We start from the raw sequence: 17,887 nt of genomic DNA, 5'->3' as shown, positions 1-17,887 counted from the left end.
CCTTTATGTATGAAAGTCCACACAGGCTTTGGTACTGGTGATGTTTCCAGTAACATCACCTTAAGACTAATCAGATGTACCTCACAAATCATTTCAATGAAGTCTGGTTGATTTAAACTGATACAGAAACCTGATATAAAGTAGGTAAAACATGTAAGTGAGAAGAAAATGAGGCCCTGCACTATTGGCAGAGCAGGCAAATGGAGCTTAGAAACTTATTTCTGGAATTTATATAATTTGCAGTATGCCAAGTATATCAAAAGATTAAAACCTATCACATATCAAGGACTTTTGGTGCATATTCTCATCAAACAGGGACTTAGGAAAGAAATTTCTTATGGCATTTTTTTTTCTCGTCTATAGTCTACAAAGGGCAGTTGGGTAATTTTTATGATTTCTGTATGAAAACACACATACCTTAATCATTAAATAGTAACAACTGAGTACAACTTCATGTCAAAAACAGCCAATAAAGTACAAAAAGGGAATTAACAAGAGAATTTTTACATTGAAGTTAGTATGTAATCTCAATGCCTTAACAAGCACTGTAACAAGCTGAAGAGGATTTGTTCTGTTTTGTTTGAAGACTGATAGCATAAGTTACAAGGGAGAGAAGCTATTATTCTAACAGGGAGGATTTCACAATATTCATAATCCAGAACTGTACATAAAATTAATTGAAAGTTCATTCCTTTTTGTCTGATATCTTTTAATCATCAATGTTATACAATATTTCTGCTTGAACTAGCAAAGCACACGTGAAAGAGAGTTAAACCGATCATTTTGGTTATAAATTAGGACTCTCATACAGCTGCAGCAATTACTTTCATTTCTAAATATGAAAATGAATGACTATTCTCATTTAACCTTGAGGCGCATGATTATTTTAAAGGCTGATCTTGCCCATACAGACATCTTGCATAAGGCAAGAAAGATAGAAAATAAGGCAATTACAGTTCCTGAAGTCCTGACAAATGACAACTATTTTTAAGACTGAGAAGAGAGATAAAGATTATCATTGTTTATTATGATATAATTCACGTGAGTGAATATAAGGCTCTTATGGAACAAAAAAAAATCCTTTTCACCCCTCCACAGGTTGCATGGCTGTATTAGTAGCATGAAGTCCTTGATTTAGTTTACATATTCAAGAGGAAAAAGAGGAACTTCACAGCCTCTGATATCCAGCTCCCTTTTGAAAGAAGTGTGTATTTGTTTCAGATCATTGTACTTGGGGTATTTCTTAAGTCTTGCCTGGAGCTGTATATGACAGGAATAAATCACAGTAAATGGCAACTACTGACTGTGTTTCCTTTTTAGAACATGCACAAATTTATTGGTTAATGTTTATATAAGTACCGTGTGTGTCTGATTTACTATACCAATATCTATATCTGTAGAATATCTGTTCTACTCAACAACATTTAAATGACCTTTGGGTATACAATGTATATCCCGTTATCCCATTAATGACAAGGTGCAGCTTTGGGCAATAACAGAAATGTTCATTTATTTATATGCACTGTGATTTATATTTTTTTGCTCAACTGCTTTTACAGCTTACCAAGTTATAGAACAGTCAATAGCTGACTTTGTGACTCTGACAAACTAATACATTGTACATACTCATTGCTAGTCAGAGGAAGAAAAATGTTAGTTTTATTTTTTGTGACCTTTAGATTTTGAGAACTAGCTCAAATCAATTTGTAGTTCAAAAAGTCTGGACAGTACCTACTCTAACCAGTGAAATCAGTTCTGCTTTAATAGTGTGCATTAAAATATAACACTAAGGCAACAGCCATTGATTTGGATACAGAATGGGTAATGAAGGTAGGTTCGTCAGTGTAGGAAGCTGGGGAACAATTTGATGGGTTTTCAGTGAGTCTGTCTTGAATGCTTAAGAAAAAGATTTAGAGGGAAACCAGGGAACCTGACCTAATAACTACTCTTATTAAGGAGTAAACATCAGTTCTCTTGGCAAATCGCTCTGTGCAGTGAAAATGGGACAACCATCCAGACTGTCCCTAGAGAACTATGCATTGAATTATGAGAATTTCACTGAGAGAATGCAAGATTGGATGACTGATGAGTGGTTGCTATGCTATTGCCATTTTCTGCCTGAGGTCAGGACCCAGCCTTTCTTTTATCGCAGCAGAAGACCTCTTCTAATGATCAGTCCTCAGAGATTAATGGGACCGTCTGAGTTTCAGAACTCCCGAAGGAAGAATGCTGCTCAGGCTACGAAGGATACTATTTAAATGTTTTAATTATCCGTTGTGTTCAGTTGTTGGTAGAGTTGTTCGTACATGGCACTTTGTTTATCGTCGTCTTCACAGGTCACCTTGGAGAACAGATGCCTTGCAGCAAAAGAATTAGGAGACAAGGAAAACAGAGTGGTACTGTCATGTGTCATGTTCCCATCTTACTGAAGAGGAAACATGTTTTGAAATCATATGCCAGTGCTGTGGCAGAAACACAGATGTGGTGATTCATACCATCTAGTAAGTTCCGTTGCGAAGAATTCTCCCTAGTGGCAAATGAGAAGGTGAATCTCATTCTTGAGAGACAGAGATTCCTGAAATAAGACCTGCTAGCTGCTTGTCAGGTAAGAGTGTTCACAGTCAGAAAAAAGGCTTCAGGGTTTGACTATAAAGCACATTGTAGTGTAATGACATACTAGTTCATATTTGCTTACAGCCTTTGTGTGCAAAACTTTTTTTAAAAATTCCAAAAATGAGTAAGTACCTGGTCTGGGGACCTTGCTACAGATTCGACCATTTCCAAAAAATCCTGGCGGACATCGGCCACAGACATATCCAATGTAAGGGGGTTTCCGATCAAAACACAATACTCCAGGAAAACACGGCCTATTGGCACAGGTAGTAACATGGGACAGAGGCGCTGCATGACCTAGGGAAAAAGGAAGTTCAAGCACATTTATTTATAATTTCTCAAATGAAATGAATATATAAAATTAAGTGTTACTGTCAAAGCCTGGCTAAAGTTTTATAACTGCTTTTATTCTTTTGAAGAATAATTGATGCAGAATGTTCCCAAACCTTGTGCCAAACATGAGAATGTCCTGTAGGCACGGCATAACAGAACAGCTGTTTCTCATTAAAGTAAGATTTATTAGTCCTCTAATTGCATGTTTTCAAGTTTATTACTCAAGGTTCTTTGGCATTTTTCAAAGATAATATAGAAACTGTAATTTTCAGCATAAGTGAGAGATTATCTGAGTAAGAAATAGTATTATTCTGACATCCTTCTGGTCTTCTATAATTGGAAAGTAATCATCAAACCTTTCAGCACATATACTTTTAAAAATTCACAGTCAAGTGCATATGTTTCTGATCTAGAAATCCTCAACTTGTTGAACCTTGTATGACAAGAGACTATTTTAATTATCTTAGAATATATGAAAAATTAAACACTCTGGTACTATATAGTATTTTATCACTTATGATGTCACTGAATAATGAACTCCCTGTGAAGTGTTTAATAGTGTCGACAAAGAACAGATGATGAATAAAATCTAAATGATGGTTGTAGATCTTTTTTAATTGCCTCCAGTGAGGTCTCTATCATGATTCTCAAGTATTTCAGCATTATCTTTGCACCTTGCCTATGACATTATGACAAATCACCTGTTTGAGGTACGTTCTGGTTAGCTGTTGGATGGCCTAGTACAGATATACAAAAGTATAAAAACCTTTGTATATCTGTATAGTATCTGTATGGTGTCTGTACAAAAACTTCAGTACAAAACTGAAATACTGATTAGAAGTGGGTCAACATAAGCAATGTGCAGATACACACACCTCTGAAAGGTTACTGCAGTGCTCAGGGTCCTGTTGCACTGAATGCAGGCACAAATATTCTGGGGAAAGCACCTGCTGAAGTCATGTCAATACTTCATTTATGCTCAAAGCTTGGTCTTAATGCACTGACTGTCAGTCAAAAGCAGGAATAAAATTCAGCATCGCTTGGCTATGGCAAGTTTGTGTAAGTTGTCATTCTTATTGTCTTGCTTTCCATTGATCACTAAGATTTTGAATGATTTCGTTCTATCTCAAAAGTGACGTGAATTCTACTTAAGCTTGACCACTCTGATTGCTAAGGGCTCTTTCCCCTTGCAAAATCGATTAGCAGCAACCTGCAGTCTGATTTATTGAGGAGATTTTGATTTTTAACTCCATCTTTCTGTGATGCATTATAAACAGTTTATGTTTGCTATTAAAATGGTAAAATGCATGATTTCTGAATATGCAACACCCCAGAAATATTTCATATCCTTGTATACCTACCATGTGTATCACTTCTGTTAAAATTCTTAATTACAGGAGAGTTTTTTGCCTCTAAGGGTTGCAGTGGCCACTCGACCTTAGTCTTGTTCAAGTCACCTTTGCCATTGCTGTTGTCAATGACTAAAACCTGTGTAATGTCAGCAGCAAGCACAGCTGTAAAAAGAAAGCATGGAGATGAGGAAACAAGGTTTTAAGAGCTTAACTGTGATTGATGATAAAAAGCAGCAGTAACAACAAATCAGATAACTTGACAGAAGTTTGTTGTGGGAGCCAACCATCAAGCAAATAAAGGCAAATCAGGTGAGTCAGCTGCTGACATACAGTAAAGCTTCTGTATGAGCATAGGAAAAATTACAGTACACAAATTCACTGAACCTTGCTTATCTGAGAGATATACTTATTATGCACAGTGATCTTTTATTGAGCTAAGGGCAGTAAGGAGGCCTCAGGTCCCTATGCATTATGCAGCGTTGTTACTTGGATGAAGACGCTATGCTAATCCCTGGGACCTGAGGTCGGCCTGACTATCCTCAAAAGCTTCTGCCTGAAACTATATTGTGTGTGTTTGTTAGCTTTGGTTAGTTCAGCTGCAAACTTTTTACTCTTCAAGATATTTGCACTAATTATATATGGATGTAAATAAGAAAGCTGAATGCTGAAAAATTTTGAAAATATTAATTTCTACATAATTTATAGCACTGTAGCAGTTATAAAATTACTTCAGTTTTCTTTTCCTTCCTCTGGCAAGCCTTTACACTTGCTTCAGCAAGGGAAGCATGCGTGGACATATTGCAGTCTGTATGTTACACACATGAAGGATGATTTCTATCCTGTTTTGGGTAGGCAGGGAAGACCTCATGTTTACTTGTTCTAATAAATGTGCATTTTAGAAATATCTTTGTAATTAAAAATGCATAGGAAGAAATTATGATTCTGATGTATTTGGAAAAAGTGCATAATTTTGTATATGCTCATTAGTCATTGATTCATTAGTCAAATTACCTACACATTGGTGAGACAGACATAAAATCACTTTGAAGTGATCATTATGGCCAAACAATACATTAAAGAAAACATTTATATACAGACATTAGACAATATCATTAAAGGTATGTTTGGTAAACCCACCAAGAGCAATCCTGCTGATGCCAGGATCCTGCAATTACAGCTTTTTTTTTTTTTAATCTTTTTTTTTTTTTTTTTTCTATTTTACCCTAACAAATAAATGCAAAATACATCAAATGTTGAGTTTTCTCCTCCTTGCCCACCAAATGTTATTTCTGGAGAAGACCTGTGTGTGTGTGACTGAAAAAAAGCAGACTAGGTCACATCCCATTGTCATGGAAAGGTCTCAGCATGGTACAAAGTCAGTGCAGCCCCCTACTAAAGAATTTGCTGAGGACTGCCCCAACAACAAATACTGAGCAGGTATAAAATTGTTCCTGGACTTTTGCTAGTTGGGAACTGTGGCATGACTTTATGCCAAATGTGAGCTCAGCAGCTATGGACTCCTTCGTGTCATGAAACTATCTGAAACCTTCTTTCTCCTACTTTATATCCTTCCTGCATTCACTCAGAACAGGAGTAATCCTGGAGGTGCTCCCTGAGTACTTGTTAGTAGATGATATATTTAGGAGTGAAACAGTGGAGAACTTGGGGAATGTCCTTGGCAAACTATCTAGCTGGCATCTTGAAAATCCTTTTTTTTTTCTTTTTTTTTTCTTTTGTATGCTATGGCGTTCGTTCTAATCAAAATGAAACTAAACTGCAGTGAAAAATTGCAAACTGAGACCAATTTGCAATTATCCATATTAATATAACATGACAATAGTCTGGTTTATATATTTAGAGGTCTGTCTTTGAAGCAAGTGGCAAACTACTTGATTAAGGATAATCGTAGTAGAAGTGGACTCATATTTACCCTTCTATTAAAACAAATCAAGCACTTACGTTTGCAAGTTTTACCATTTCCCTCCATCCCACTGGGGCAAATTCCACATATATATGATCCAAAGGTATTCATACAAGACACTCCAGGAAAACAAAGACTCTCTTCACATTCATTCCTGTCCTCCTGACAAGTAAGCCCTGTGGCAAAACAAAAGTGGAGGTTAATAATTGGGAAAGATTCCCTGTTTATTCCTCAGCTCAAATGTTCAAGCAGACTAAGGCTTACTTCTCAGCTGTAAACTCATTACAAGGTACATCACTCACATAGTGCCAAATTCCCCACTGTCTCACTTAAACCTGCTTTTATCACACTGTTTATTACTGTTGTTATTGGCACCAGAAGTGCTGAACCTGAGACTACTGCTCCTAGAAAACTATGCATATTAAATAAATGATTGCCCCTACATTTCACACCTTTGCTGCTGCTTTTGTTGTCATGTTTATGTGAGATCTTTGTCATACACTGAAGAAGCCAGTCTCACCACTTTGACTTTAGGATATGCCATGTACTGACATATTACACTCTTCATTTCTATGTGAACCTCACACTATTAACAGCTTATTGTACAACAGCACAGTTTGGCTAAAGGTAAATCAGACAAAATGATGAAATTCTTTAAAAAAATAAAAAAATACAACAAACAAACAAAAAACCTAGAGGTTTTTCTATTTAAAATTTGAAGAAACTCTCTGAAATTGTCTCTAAGCCACAGTGCTGGTGTTCAGAAGATAAGCTGCTGTACGATCTGAATCCAAAACAATGGATCTTGGCTATTGCTGATTTTGGAAATAGGCATTTAAAAAATCCCTTGATGTAACTGATATTCAAATTCACAACACTGAATGATTTAATGGGTACCTGCAGGGGAAGCTGACCCAAAAGCTAAAATGAGTGTCTGAACATTAAATGATACAGAATAAGCATATACAGTGCTGTTTAAAAACTCCCTCCGGCTTCAGATATGCATGATGCTCTCTGTGTACTTGAGAAAACTTGCTTGGCTATTGTTGGTTACCAGAATATTCAGTCCTGACAGTCCAGTCTTAAACTATCCCATATAATTCCTGTTAAGGCATGCCCTTTGTTAACTGTAGGAATACCCAAGCAGACTGGGATGCTGTCTGAATAGTCCAAGTACCTGTTTCATGACACACCATAAGGTACAGAATGGCATATTCCATATTAGCTGTTCAACTCTATCATGGCAGAAGATTTAAGGATAAAAGAATATTTTTTCTTCAAAAGAGAATTTTGTCACAGAGGAATGAATTACAGAATGATAAGAACAGAACATCATTATTCATCTTCTACAACATAATCTCTCATTGCTTCAGCATTTCAGATAGCTTCCACAGCTCCTTTCAAGTTAAAATAGTATCTTCATGTAAGAAAATCTAATTGAAGTCTCTCTTGATTGAGCTGTCTCAAGATGCTACTGACTCATGGCTGCTTTGTCTTGGGGGGGAGGGAAGAGAGAAAAAAAAAAAAAAAAGGAAAAGCAGAACAAAAGGCATGTCCCTTTTCTGGTGCCATTTGAATCTAGATTGTTCTGGTTTTGCATGTTTCTTGCTCTAGGAAAGCTTTCCTTGTTTCATTTAAATTGGACATCACCTGGTGTTGCAGGTATTAATTTACTTTTTTCCCTCCATTGTTATATTTTGGATTACTGATTAGACTAGTGATTATTTTCTTTCACTGGGTACAGTTTAAAGACTAAACATGATACCACAGACAATCAAAATAGGAATGAATTTCACAGTTTTGAGAAACAAAAACTTCTTCCTGCTCAGTCCCTTCTCCTCCCTTCTATATAGTCTGTTTTGCAAATTCTGACTTAAAAATCTCAAAGACGAGAGAATTACAAAAAGCCAAGGAAGAACATAAATAGCAAGCTTAATTTTAAAACCCACTTGACTGAATTTTGTAACTTAAAGGTGGAACTATGCAAGCACTTTGACTCAAACAGATTTGATTTTAAACAATATCTGATCAATCTTGGCATAATGTTAATCCCACAGAGTCTGATGACAAATATTTAGAAAGTCTGAATTTTGACTGAAGGTTGCTAAAGAATCAGTAGAAATGGACAGAAAACTGTCTGCAACAAGAAATGTCAGTTATTATGCTTGCATGACCTCCAGTGCACTGCAACACAAGAGAGTCTCAATTCTGTTGGCACTGTTACCATACAAATAAAAATATTAGGAATAAAAGATCCTCAGGTTGCAAGGTTGAAACATCTGTTTCCATGCCACCTCTATTTCTCCATCCCTGCATGAGATATTGGTTGAGAAGATGAAGTCTTTTTATACCCCGAGAAGAGCGGACCACCTACAGATGCAGAGAGAGTCTTTTTGACTGTGTTCATGTTATGTTGATTCTAAATGACGAAGCAATCTCATTTATGAATTCTATGGTTATTATACAACATGAACAATTTTTTTTTCAGATGCCTGAAAAATAAAATGAAATTATAGCTTCTTCCATCCCCCCTCCCTCCCCTTTATATATTAATAACTGGATACATAAGGAAAAAATAGTTTTCTGATTTAGAGATTTAGATACTTTTTTTTTTTTTTTTTTTTAATTTTTCCAAGCAGGGTTTCTGTTCTCAAGCAGATGATATTCTTGCTTTCAGTAGCCCAGGGAAGAAACAATAGGAATTATTTTTACCACCGGTGAAGGGTGAAGGTAAATGAATGTGCTTTGAACACACAATGAGATAAGCATGTATAAGTCTCTGCAGAAATTCAAAGTATTAATAATTCTGGAGTTATCCTCCTCTCATATTTTCCTTTGGCTTCTCTCCTGCCTTGTTACCATTCTTAAATTATGCACTTACTTTGCCTGAGATACACAGATGCACTTTAATTGCTACCATTTAGCAAGGCACTTCGTTCCTTATCCTTCGTCTCTTGCAGTGATGTTTGGGAAGCTCTCAAAAGAGTTAAACATTTTCTTTCTACTACCTGTTCCCTATCATTTGTAAAGATTTGATGGTGAAATGGTGCTGTCACTTGAGCAGTATAGCATTGCCTTCTCATTAGATTATTGATGGTTTTCTGGGGAATTGAGACATAAACACAGCATCAAGGATGAGCTTTTATTGTTGTCACAGAACCTGCCCTGAAGTAAAATCATCTATTTCCCAGCTGGCTTTCAGCTCCACTTGCATATAATTTCTTACCTACTATTAAAATTTTGAGTTGTATTCCTGTTTCACTCAATTATATTTGTATTTTGCTATTGCTTCTGTTTTAGCTTTTTGGGCCAGGGAAGTACAACAAAAGCAACACATTCATTTCAACTGACAGGACTTAAGGGTTCCAGAAAACTGAGTGTTTCTCTGGCCATCAAGGTGTCCTGTGTCCTTGTTTTCAGAGCTGCCTGTATGTTATTTTCTAACATGCTATTTTGAAGTGTTGGATATTTCACTATAGAAATAAAAGAATGAAAACCACTTTTCAGAATACAATTCATGTGAATTTATAAACAATGCATTGCAATTATGGCAGACTATTTTAAGTGGAATAATAGAGCTCGATTTCACTCCGTTTATGTGCAATATCACATAAAGTGAGTAAAGGCAGTGGTGTGAAACTGGTGGAGAAGATCAAACAATGGGAGCAGATACACTGACATCATTAACTCATGGAATTATATTGCATTTATTCAGTTAATCCACCTCATTGAAGGCAATGAAGAATTGGTCCTCATGGTATTTTTAAGGTGTTTAGCCAAATCTAGCCAAAAATGATCCTAAATTTCCCTGTGCTCGTAGTAACATTTACAGCAGAATTCAGCACCATGCCATTCTACATGTGCTAATTTGTTTGGGGACTTCTATATTTTGATCAAAATTTCATTTTCTAATGTTGCTCTTAGGTCTGTGTCCCCCTCTACGAGTAGTCTTTTCCAGCATAAACCCTTCAGAGAGCAGCAGGCTTTGGCTGTGCTATAGCATTACCTGGAGTCACTACCAGATTGACTAGATCAACCATCTAGGTATTATGTGGATCTTTCAGTCCATTTTCTGAACTCTCAACTCTGAATTATTATTTTTTATTTCCAGTGGAATTTTATAGGTAACAAAATCTGGACTTGCAATCCCACATGACTAAAACAGTGAAAGTGCCATGACCTGCTGAAAGAGAAGGGGTGCCTTTCAGCCTGTATAAGCCCACTGAGGCAAATCTATCTGTTTTTGTTTAAAATAGAAGTTTTTGGTTATAGACTCTGTGCCTTTGATGTTACCTTTACTTGGTATTTTCAAAGCTATGGCACTGTACAGCAGCCAACATTATAGGTATCATGAATCTGTTCATGCTTTCATATGTGAGCAGAGTAAGTTTTTGTTTTTTTTTGACACATTCAAGTACTGAAAGCTGAGTTCAGCTTAAGGTTGATTTTTTTTTTTTATTTTATTTTGAAACAGTGCTGATCCAAGAGACATTTTAACACAGTTTCAGTTAGTACCCTTCACTTTTGAGAGGCTAATTTTACACTGACATGACTGGATATTAACAAAAAGTATTCACATTCCAATGACTGCTTAGTGACCCAGGTGAGTGACTGGCTGTTTTAAACAGCACCCATGTTAGCAGCCCTTTGTCTGCAAAGTTAAGCAAGGGCCAAGTTTAAAAATGCTGGCCAAAACCTGTATGTTCAGTATTGCCTTGTACCTCCAGAAAGGCTACACTGCAAATGAAAAGGCCACAATTTCAGTGATATTACAGGAGAAGGCATGCTTGGGCCAAATGAAAATCTGTTGTGTTGGCAGTGAGTCATGCTCTGAGCAGCTGGAGTGTGGGTCCTGGCTTGGAGGAGGTGCTGGATGCTCTACGAGACCCAGCAGTGACTCAGCACAGCCAAACGCCAGAAGCTTCAAGCAGCAGAACCTCGAGTGGCTGGCTCCAGCCTGCAGAGCACAGGGGAGTCATCCCCACGTGCTGTCACAAGTGTTTTCTACTGCGTGGGAATCATTCACAGATGTCCCAAATGCACCAAAGCTGACAATATAAATGGCATGACAGGTACCAACATGTTCTCTCCTCACCTCCATCATCTATTAGATGCTTCTCTTCCTCCTGACATGTCAGCTTTTCACTCTCTCTATTCCTGTTTGTACCATATGTCTTGCATCCACCTCTTTTGTCTTCACTGCATTTAATTCTTCCACTTCTCCTCTTCATGCTTTACATTCTGCCTTTCTAAGATTTTTCTTTTGGGGGGTACTGATCATTGCTCTTCCCTGCATCTCTTAAAAACCTATTTTGTTCAGCCCTGAACAGCTTAAAAGATTAGCTTTTGTTCCACCTGTCTGACAACCCAATGGGCTTGCAGTTTTCTAAGGCTTAAACTTGAGGAAATTTCAGCTAGGACTAAATGAATTTATTTCTGCATGTTTTGCATATCTACTGTTTCATAGACCTAATAAATAAATAAATTCATTCAGAGTTCTTTCATTGGTTTCATTTACTATAATCCTTAGGAGTGTGAGAGGGTCCTGGATCCTCACCTTTTCCCTCTTCCACTCAGTCTTCCTCTGGCTCTTCTCACAGATGGACAGCTGGGAAATAAGCCAGTGGAAGCTGAGATCAGAGTGATTTGCAGCCTCCTTGAATGGTCATTTCATAACTACAGACCTTTAGGTCTTTTCTCTTTCCTTGAGCATGGATAATTAGATAGCTGCCTTTACACACTTTCTATCTGTCTACAGCTGAGTCATGGGAGCAGAAGAGGAAGCAAATGCAGTCCATTTGACAGATTGTTGTGGTTTTGCATGCTCAAAATACCCTGAAATGCAACATGTCTCTAGTTAAATCAGAGAGGGGAACAGTGATGCCTTACCTCCCAAACCAGGGGGACATTTACAGATGTAGCGGTCCACGCTGTCCACACACGTTCCGCTGCCGCATGGGTTTGACTTGCATTCATTAATATCTTCCTGGCAAAACTCCCCATCAAAACCATTTGGACATAAGCAGAGATATTCGCCAAGGCCTGGAGGGAATTTAATATTGGTAACACACGTTCCACCATTGAGGCAGCTGCAGGGCTTCACTCGAACCTGAGGAAGGCAAAAGGGAATTGTGATAATGATCTTCCAAATAATCACCACTGAGAGGTGTATTGGTACCCTTCAGGAAGGGACGGATTTGCAGTGCAAACACATTTTCTGGTATTATGGGGACTTATTTCTAACCAATTTCCTTTGTCTGGATAGATGGTCTCATACTCAGCATACTTATTTATTTGGCTGAAAGCATGACATTAAAGGGATTTTTCTTCATCACTTAAGGGCACATTCTAATTTCTTACAAGAAAAAAAAAAGTCCTATTTGCTATAACAGCAGTTTTTACGTGATGTCTGAGGGCAGGATTCGTTCCTCATTCTTCAAAGAAGAACTGAAAAAAAAATCTTTTCTCTTTGCCTGCCCACGTACCTTCCTTACTGTTTTACATTACAAATGTCTCTCAGGCAGGAACAGGATTGTGGCATTCTTTAGCCAGTCTCTATTGCAAGGAAGAGAGGTCCAGGTCATGTTATATATTGATGAGAACAGCATTTCAATAGATTTGAACCTTTGCACTATCTCATCTAGTTAAGCACAGATCTAGTTTGAAATGTTTCCCCTTTGCTGTGTGTGTTCAGCAGACTGGTATTTTTGATGACAGTGGTTTGAATGAGTAAAAATTGGAATCTTTAGGAAAAAATCCTTTTCTTTTCTTCACAAAACTGCTCTTGTGGCAAGAGTCTGCATCCCACTTTATTAGCTCATCCTATCATGGGATTAATGCTAGGCTACACAATAAAGACAAAGCAATGCACAAGCTCTGCCAAGAAACTTAAAGTGTGGAGTAATGACATAAGAGCAAGACACCCTCTAAAAATATCATTGAGAGTGAGTTATAATCTCCCTTTTATAGCTAAAACTTGGTCTTTTATGTTATATGCTTTTTTTTTTTTTTTTTTTTTTGTTCTTCTGCAATCCAAATGCAGAATGTGAATTTTAAAGCAGATTAATGAACCATTAACAGGCTCTGCAAGAGAGTTCTTTCAAACAGCAATCAATAGCACTCTCTCTTGTTCATTGTATATGTAGTTTCTATGTTCTCAGATATATTTATTCCATTAATTGATCATTATTGCTATGCTGGATAATATACCCTTATGAGGAAATAGCTGAAGTCTGAGTTTTTAAGACAGTAACAAATTATTAGCTATAATGACAATTGCACCAAAGTGATGACATGATAAACAAGTTTGTTTTGTTTTCCTTTTAAAGCATTCATTTCCTTACCTCAATAGAGTATCTGCTCTGTGCATTGCATTCATCCGACACCGTGAATTCAAAGGTCTGCCTGTCTTCTGAATCCACTTTCCAGATAAGAAGGCCAGCAGGAGAGAGCCTGGCATCCTGTGGCCCAGCCTCTAGGATGAATAGCACAGCTGACCCTTCCGGATCCACTGCTATTAACTGGTAAACAAAATTCTCACCAATAAATGTCAGCAGCTGGCTGGAGGGGGCCTGGAACACAGGAGGCAGGTTGTCTAAACAGCAAAAAATGAAACCACGATTACATAAATTCCTGTTTCTCCCATGTGAAGATTCAGACTGTGGGCCTTCTTAGGGGTGCTCTCAGTCACGAGGGCGAAGAAAGCATCCTGAGACTGATGGAGGAAACAATGTGGATGTTAGAGGCAGCAAATGGCTTTGCCAAATAGTATACTTTTTTACTTCTATTTTTCTCACATCCCATACTGAACTTTGGTTACTTTTGATGTCTATCTGATACACGGGAGGAGATTGGACAAGACTTTTATAACCTCCCACTGATCCAACTCCCTCAGTTCTTACTAAAACAATTTTATCTCTAATACATGTATATATTATTTATTCTATCTATCTATTTATCTATCTATCAATCTACCTAAATATAAGCAAACTAATTCTCAAAATGACGAATGACAAATTGGGTGTACAACTTCAGGAGGATGGGGCAGGGGTGAGGAAGTTGTGTAACTCTTCTGTTGAGTAGATTCTATCTACTGCCTTTCCACATGAGTGGTAATTAAGCCTGAGCAATGTGATTGAATTCAGTTGGACATTTCTGGAATAAATATCTTCTCAGTGCTGGGAGAGGCACATCAGTGATACTGAAATTCTCTATCCCTAGAGACAGTAGTGCATATCATGTCAACATTGGCATTGTTATTTTTAGTGATGTTTACGTTCAGTCTTTCCTTAATGAAGATAAAAGCCTAATTATACTGGGCTATTTTACAGTAAAAGACAAATGCTGCCTGAAGATATGTCCAATATAAATATGTAAGGAGAACAAGGTAGAGAAAAGTATTACATTTTAATATTGGAAACCAAGGAAAAGGAAGATCAGATGAATACCCTGAGGTGACAGCAGCACTGTGCAGGGCTGGGAATTTTGTCTCAGTGTCCTAAACCTCCTCATTCTCAAGCCATCTTTTCTTTCTAACCAGCAGTACAAATTGATGTATATTGATATTTAAAGGAATCTTCTCACAATGCAACTTGTGCATAGTTGTTTTTAACTTAGAGAACATCTCTAATACTGAGGATTAATTTCAAGTCACACTCTAAAACTATGAGCTATACGTGTGTTCTCATAAAGACAGCATGTGTCTTTGCATAATGCTTGTGGGAAGTCATCATCAGGGATTCTTTGTGTGTGCATATCCTTTTATCAAGTTCTGCTTTCTGTAGCATGTCTCACATTATGCAATTATTTAAATGCCTCTGCACTCACTGCTGCTGTGCTATCAGAGCTTTCTAAACTGCTTGGCCAGCAGATTGTCCTGGCAAAACTGTTGAAAGCTTCCATCCATTAATTTACCTTTTACTTCAGAAACACTCAAACCATGGAGCCCATAAAAGTTGTGCCCAAAGTAATGAATGAAATATTGATGCTGGTATGCATTTAGAGATAAACACAAAGGTGTTAACTGGATGGAGGGTTACAAGATGTTGTAGACCATGAAATAAGATAATATCAGATATTCTGAAGGCAGTCTGTGAACAAGAGTGTTTTTAATTCCACAGAGGCCTTCTTGCTATCCAGTGAACATATATACACTCCTAGTTATTGCAGTGCTTTTTAAAATGTACTCATATATTTGAAAACAAGCTTGAGAAATACCTTCTCAATATTTTTAGATTTTTAAATTATTGAAAAGTGAACCAAAATCTGTTTCAGATTTCATATATCACTCCTAGTTTTATGAATTCCAAAATAAATGATTTTTTTTTTCCTTTTAAGCCATTTCCTAAATTTTAAAATTAAAATGTCTTAGTACCAGTAATGAGAATTTTATATGACAGTCATAAGCTGCTTACCCCTGAAGACAGAATAGCTGTGGCCAATACAGTGGAAGGACAGAATGGAGGCACAAGATTTGTGTGTCATAGTTAACGCCTCTCATTAAACTAAATTGTATCTTTGGAGGAAAAAAGGCTTTCTTTCAGGCACACAAGATTTTCTTCAGGCCTGGCTTACCATTAGGCATTCTAACTACTCTTTCAAGTAACATGTAATGGGATTCTTCATTGGACAACACTTGAGATGGATCTCCCTATTCCTTTTATTGACAGGAAATTATAGAAACCAGATTTTTTTAGGACATAAACAAGAGCTCTGTGTTTCTAAATAGAGAAAATTCAAAGTGGCTAGTCTGGAACAGAAATTCCAAGGGCTTATGAATAGCTCCTTCTCTTCCAATTGTGTTCCTGCTTCTAAGCTTGGTTTTGGACAACTTATTGTTGTCTTGTATTGCTGGAACATGTTGAGTCCTTCTCAAGTGCCTTTCTATCACCTCTGAGAAGGGAGTACCAACTCACTTCTCTCCCTGGTTATTGAGCTGTGGACTCTGTCCACTGTGTTGCACTTTGTTGTTTCTGCTGCCATGCCTTGCACTCTGTAGAAGCCTCTGTCCATGAACATCCCCAGTTTCTCCCCAAGGAAAAGATCAATCTTTTTCTTTCCAGAAGAAATAGAGGAAGGAATTCCTTCAGTCACTTCAGGAATATAAAACTATGAACAAGCAAATCAAACATGTCCTCTCATTTACGTACCTCTCTGTAATTGCTTCTCCTTACTGAACCTAAAATTACAGAGAAACTCTAGAAGCAACACATGAATCTACACAAAAGTGTTGTTATAATCTTTATATCGAGCAGATGTAGATATGTAAGTGTGAAGATGCACCAAGAGACCAACGTTTCTAGAATTATGGATTATCTGCAAAGCAGACGTTAAGCAGTGGTGTTTTTTTTACACTGGAGATGCAGTCATGAAAAAGCTGTGATTAAATCCTTAGCATTCAGGAGGTGCTTCAAAAGGCAGCCTTCTCCACGACCCCTGCCATGAAGGGCTGAAGAACGAGCCATTAAGTTTCGTGGCAGTGTAGGCAATGAGTGGCTGTTCCCTACCACTTAGACTCCCTGCCAGTCCAAGGTCTTTTGTGTGGCATATCATAGCATTTGGCTCAGGGAAAGATACCAAAAATATACATTAGTGTTTTAAAAACAGTGTTTTCCTCAAATTGTTCCCTTAAAGATTTGTACCTGTGAGATGATCACAGGGATTTTTAGGGTCCATCACTTTTAGCTGACAGACTTGGGCCCTGCATTGGGCATGTCAAAATTTCTTTTTTTTTTTTTTCAGGTGTTACATTGGTTTTATTAATTACTAATTTATCAGGTTTCACCCAGAACAAGATAAGTGTCCAGATGCCTAGTGCACACAGAGGATTTCTTCCTGCTGCTGATCAGCCTGGACTTCCTGTGCACCCAGTTATTCCCACCACATAAAGTCCTATTCAGGATAGGCCCATGTTAGCTAAATGAACTGTGCATTTCATAGACTTAGTATTAAATTCCCAGCTAAGCGCTTTTAAATCTTAAAAAAAAATGGTCTTACTTTCATTAATAGACCAGGTGAACTTAGAAATATCAGGTTCACAGAGAAGACAAGGACTGGTAGGGCTTGACTCTCCTTCACCATAGCAAAGTCCATCTATATTACAAGTATTTTCCTGCCAAAAAAGGAAATAAAAATGGGTGGGAGGTGGAGGCAAGGAAAAAAGAAGTAAGAAAGAGTAAGAAAGATAAAAAAAATTAGCAGTTAAAGTTAATATTTTCTGGAGATAAGCAGGAGCTTGCTTATCTTTTGAAGGAATAAATTATCAATTTAAATGCTAGTACTTTCTACTGACACGAAGAAAACAAGACATGGAGGTTTTCCAGTTTCCATGTGAGATCCTTGTAGCTGTAAATCCTTTATCTTAGGCAGCATGTGATGCTGCTTGCCATAGATGAACGCGAGTGATTTTTATTTTTATTTTTATTTTTTTTTTTCATTTTATCAGTATGTACTGTATGTGATCATTATTCCTAGCTGTGACTACTAACATGATGACTATTTGATAACACTCAGAAGAGAGTTGCATGAGATCAACAAAAAATACTTGAAAAAAACTCTATTTGAAACTTTGGAACCTTTTTCTGGTAAATGAATTATTTCTGGAGGTTCTTCATAAAAATATGAAAAAGCAATGATGTAAAAACAAAATAAATATCTTCATTAGAGTTTA

At 37.2% G+C, this 17,887-nt stretch overlaps 1 protein-coding gene and 1 long non-coding RNA gene across 11 annotated transcripts in view; one reads left to right on the top strand and one right to left on the bottom strand.

Annotated features, from left to right (window-relative positions):
- The window catches only part of LOC137858810 (von Willebrand factor D and EGF domain-containing protein-like), a 176,281-nt gene that overhangs the window by 54,840 nt on the left and 103,554 nt on the right, over nucleotides 1-17,887 (bottom strand). For all 7 annotated transcript variants that reach the window (XR_011098020.1, XM_068687112.1, XM_068687110.1 and 4 more), the window contains 6 exons: nucleotides 17,215-17,329; nucleotides 13,563-13,813; nucleotides 12,109-12,328; nucleotides 6,258-6,395; nucleotides 4,308-4,460; nucleotides 2,746-2,910 (listed from right to left, as the gene is read on the bottom strand). Coding sequence is in view for 6 of the 7 variants with exons in the window: in XM_068687112.1 (XP_068543213.1) it covers nucleotides 2,746-2,910; nucleotides 4,308-4,460; nucleotides 6,258-6,395; nucleotides 12,109-12,328; nucleotides 13,563-13,813; nucleotides 17,215-17,329 (1,042 nt within the window). In the remaining variant the exon portion in view is untranslated. The remainder of the gene's footprint in view (nucleotides 1-2,745; nucleotides 2,911-4,307; nucleotides 4,461-6,257; nucleotides 6,396-12,108; nucleotides 12,329-13,562; nucleotides 13,814-17,214; nucleotides 17,330-17,887) is intronic.
- The window catches only part of LOC137858811 (uncharacterized), a 196,268-nt gene that overhangs the window by 122,790 nt on the left and 55,591 nt on the right, over nucleotides 1-17,887 (top strand). The window lies entirely within an intron of this gene.

Source organism: Anas acuta, chromosome 6 (genome assembly GCF_963932015.1).
Source record: "Anas acuta chromosome 6, bAnaAcu1.1, whole genome shotgun sequence".
In the NCBI taxonomy this organism is placed as follows: Eukaryota; Metazoa; Chordata; class Aves; order Anseriformes; family Anatidae; genus Anas; species Anas acuta.
The sequence above is the reverse complement of the archived record's forward strand: the minus strand, read 5'-3'. Positions and strand labels throughout refer to the sequence as shown.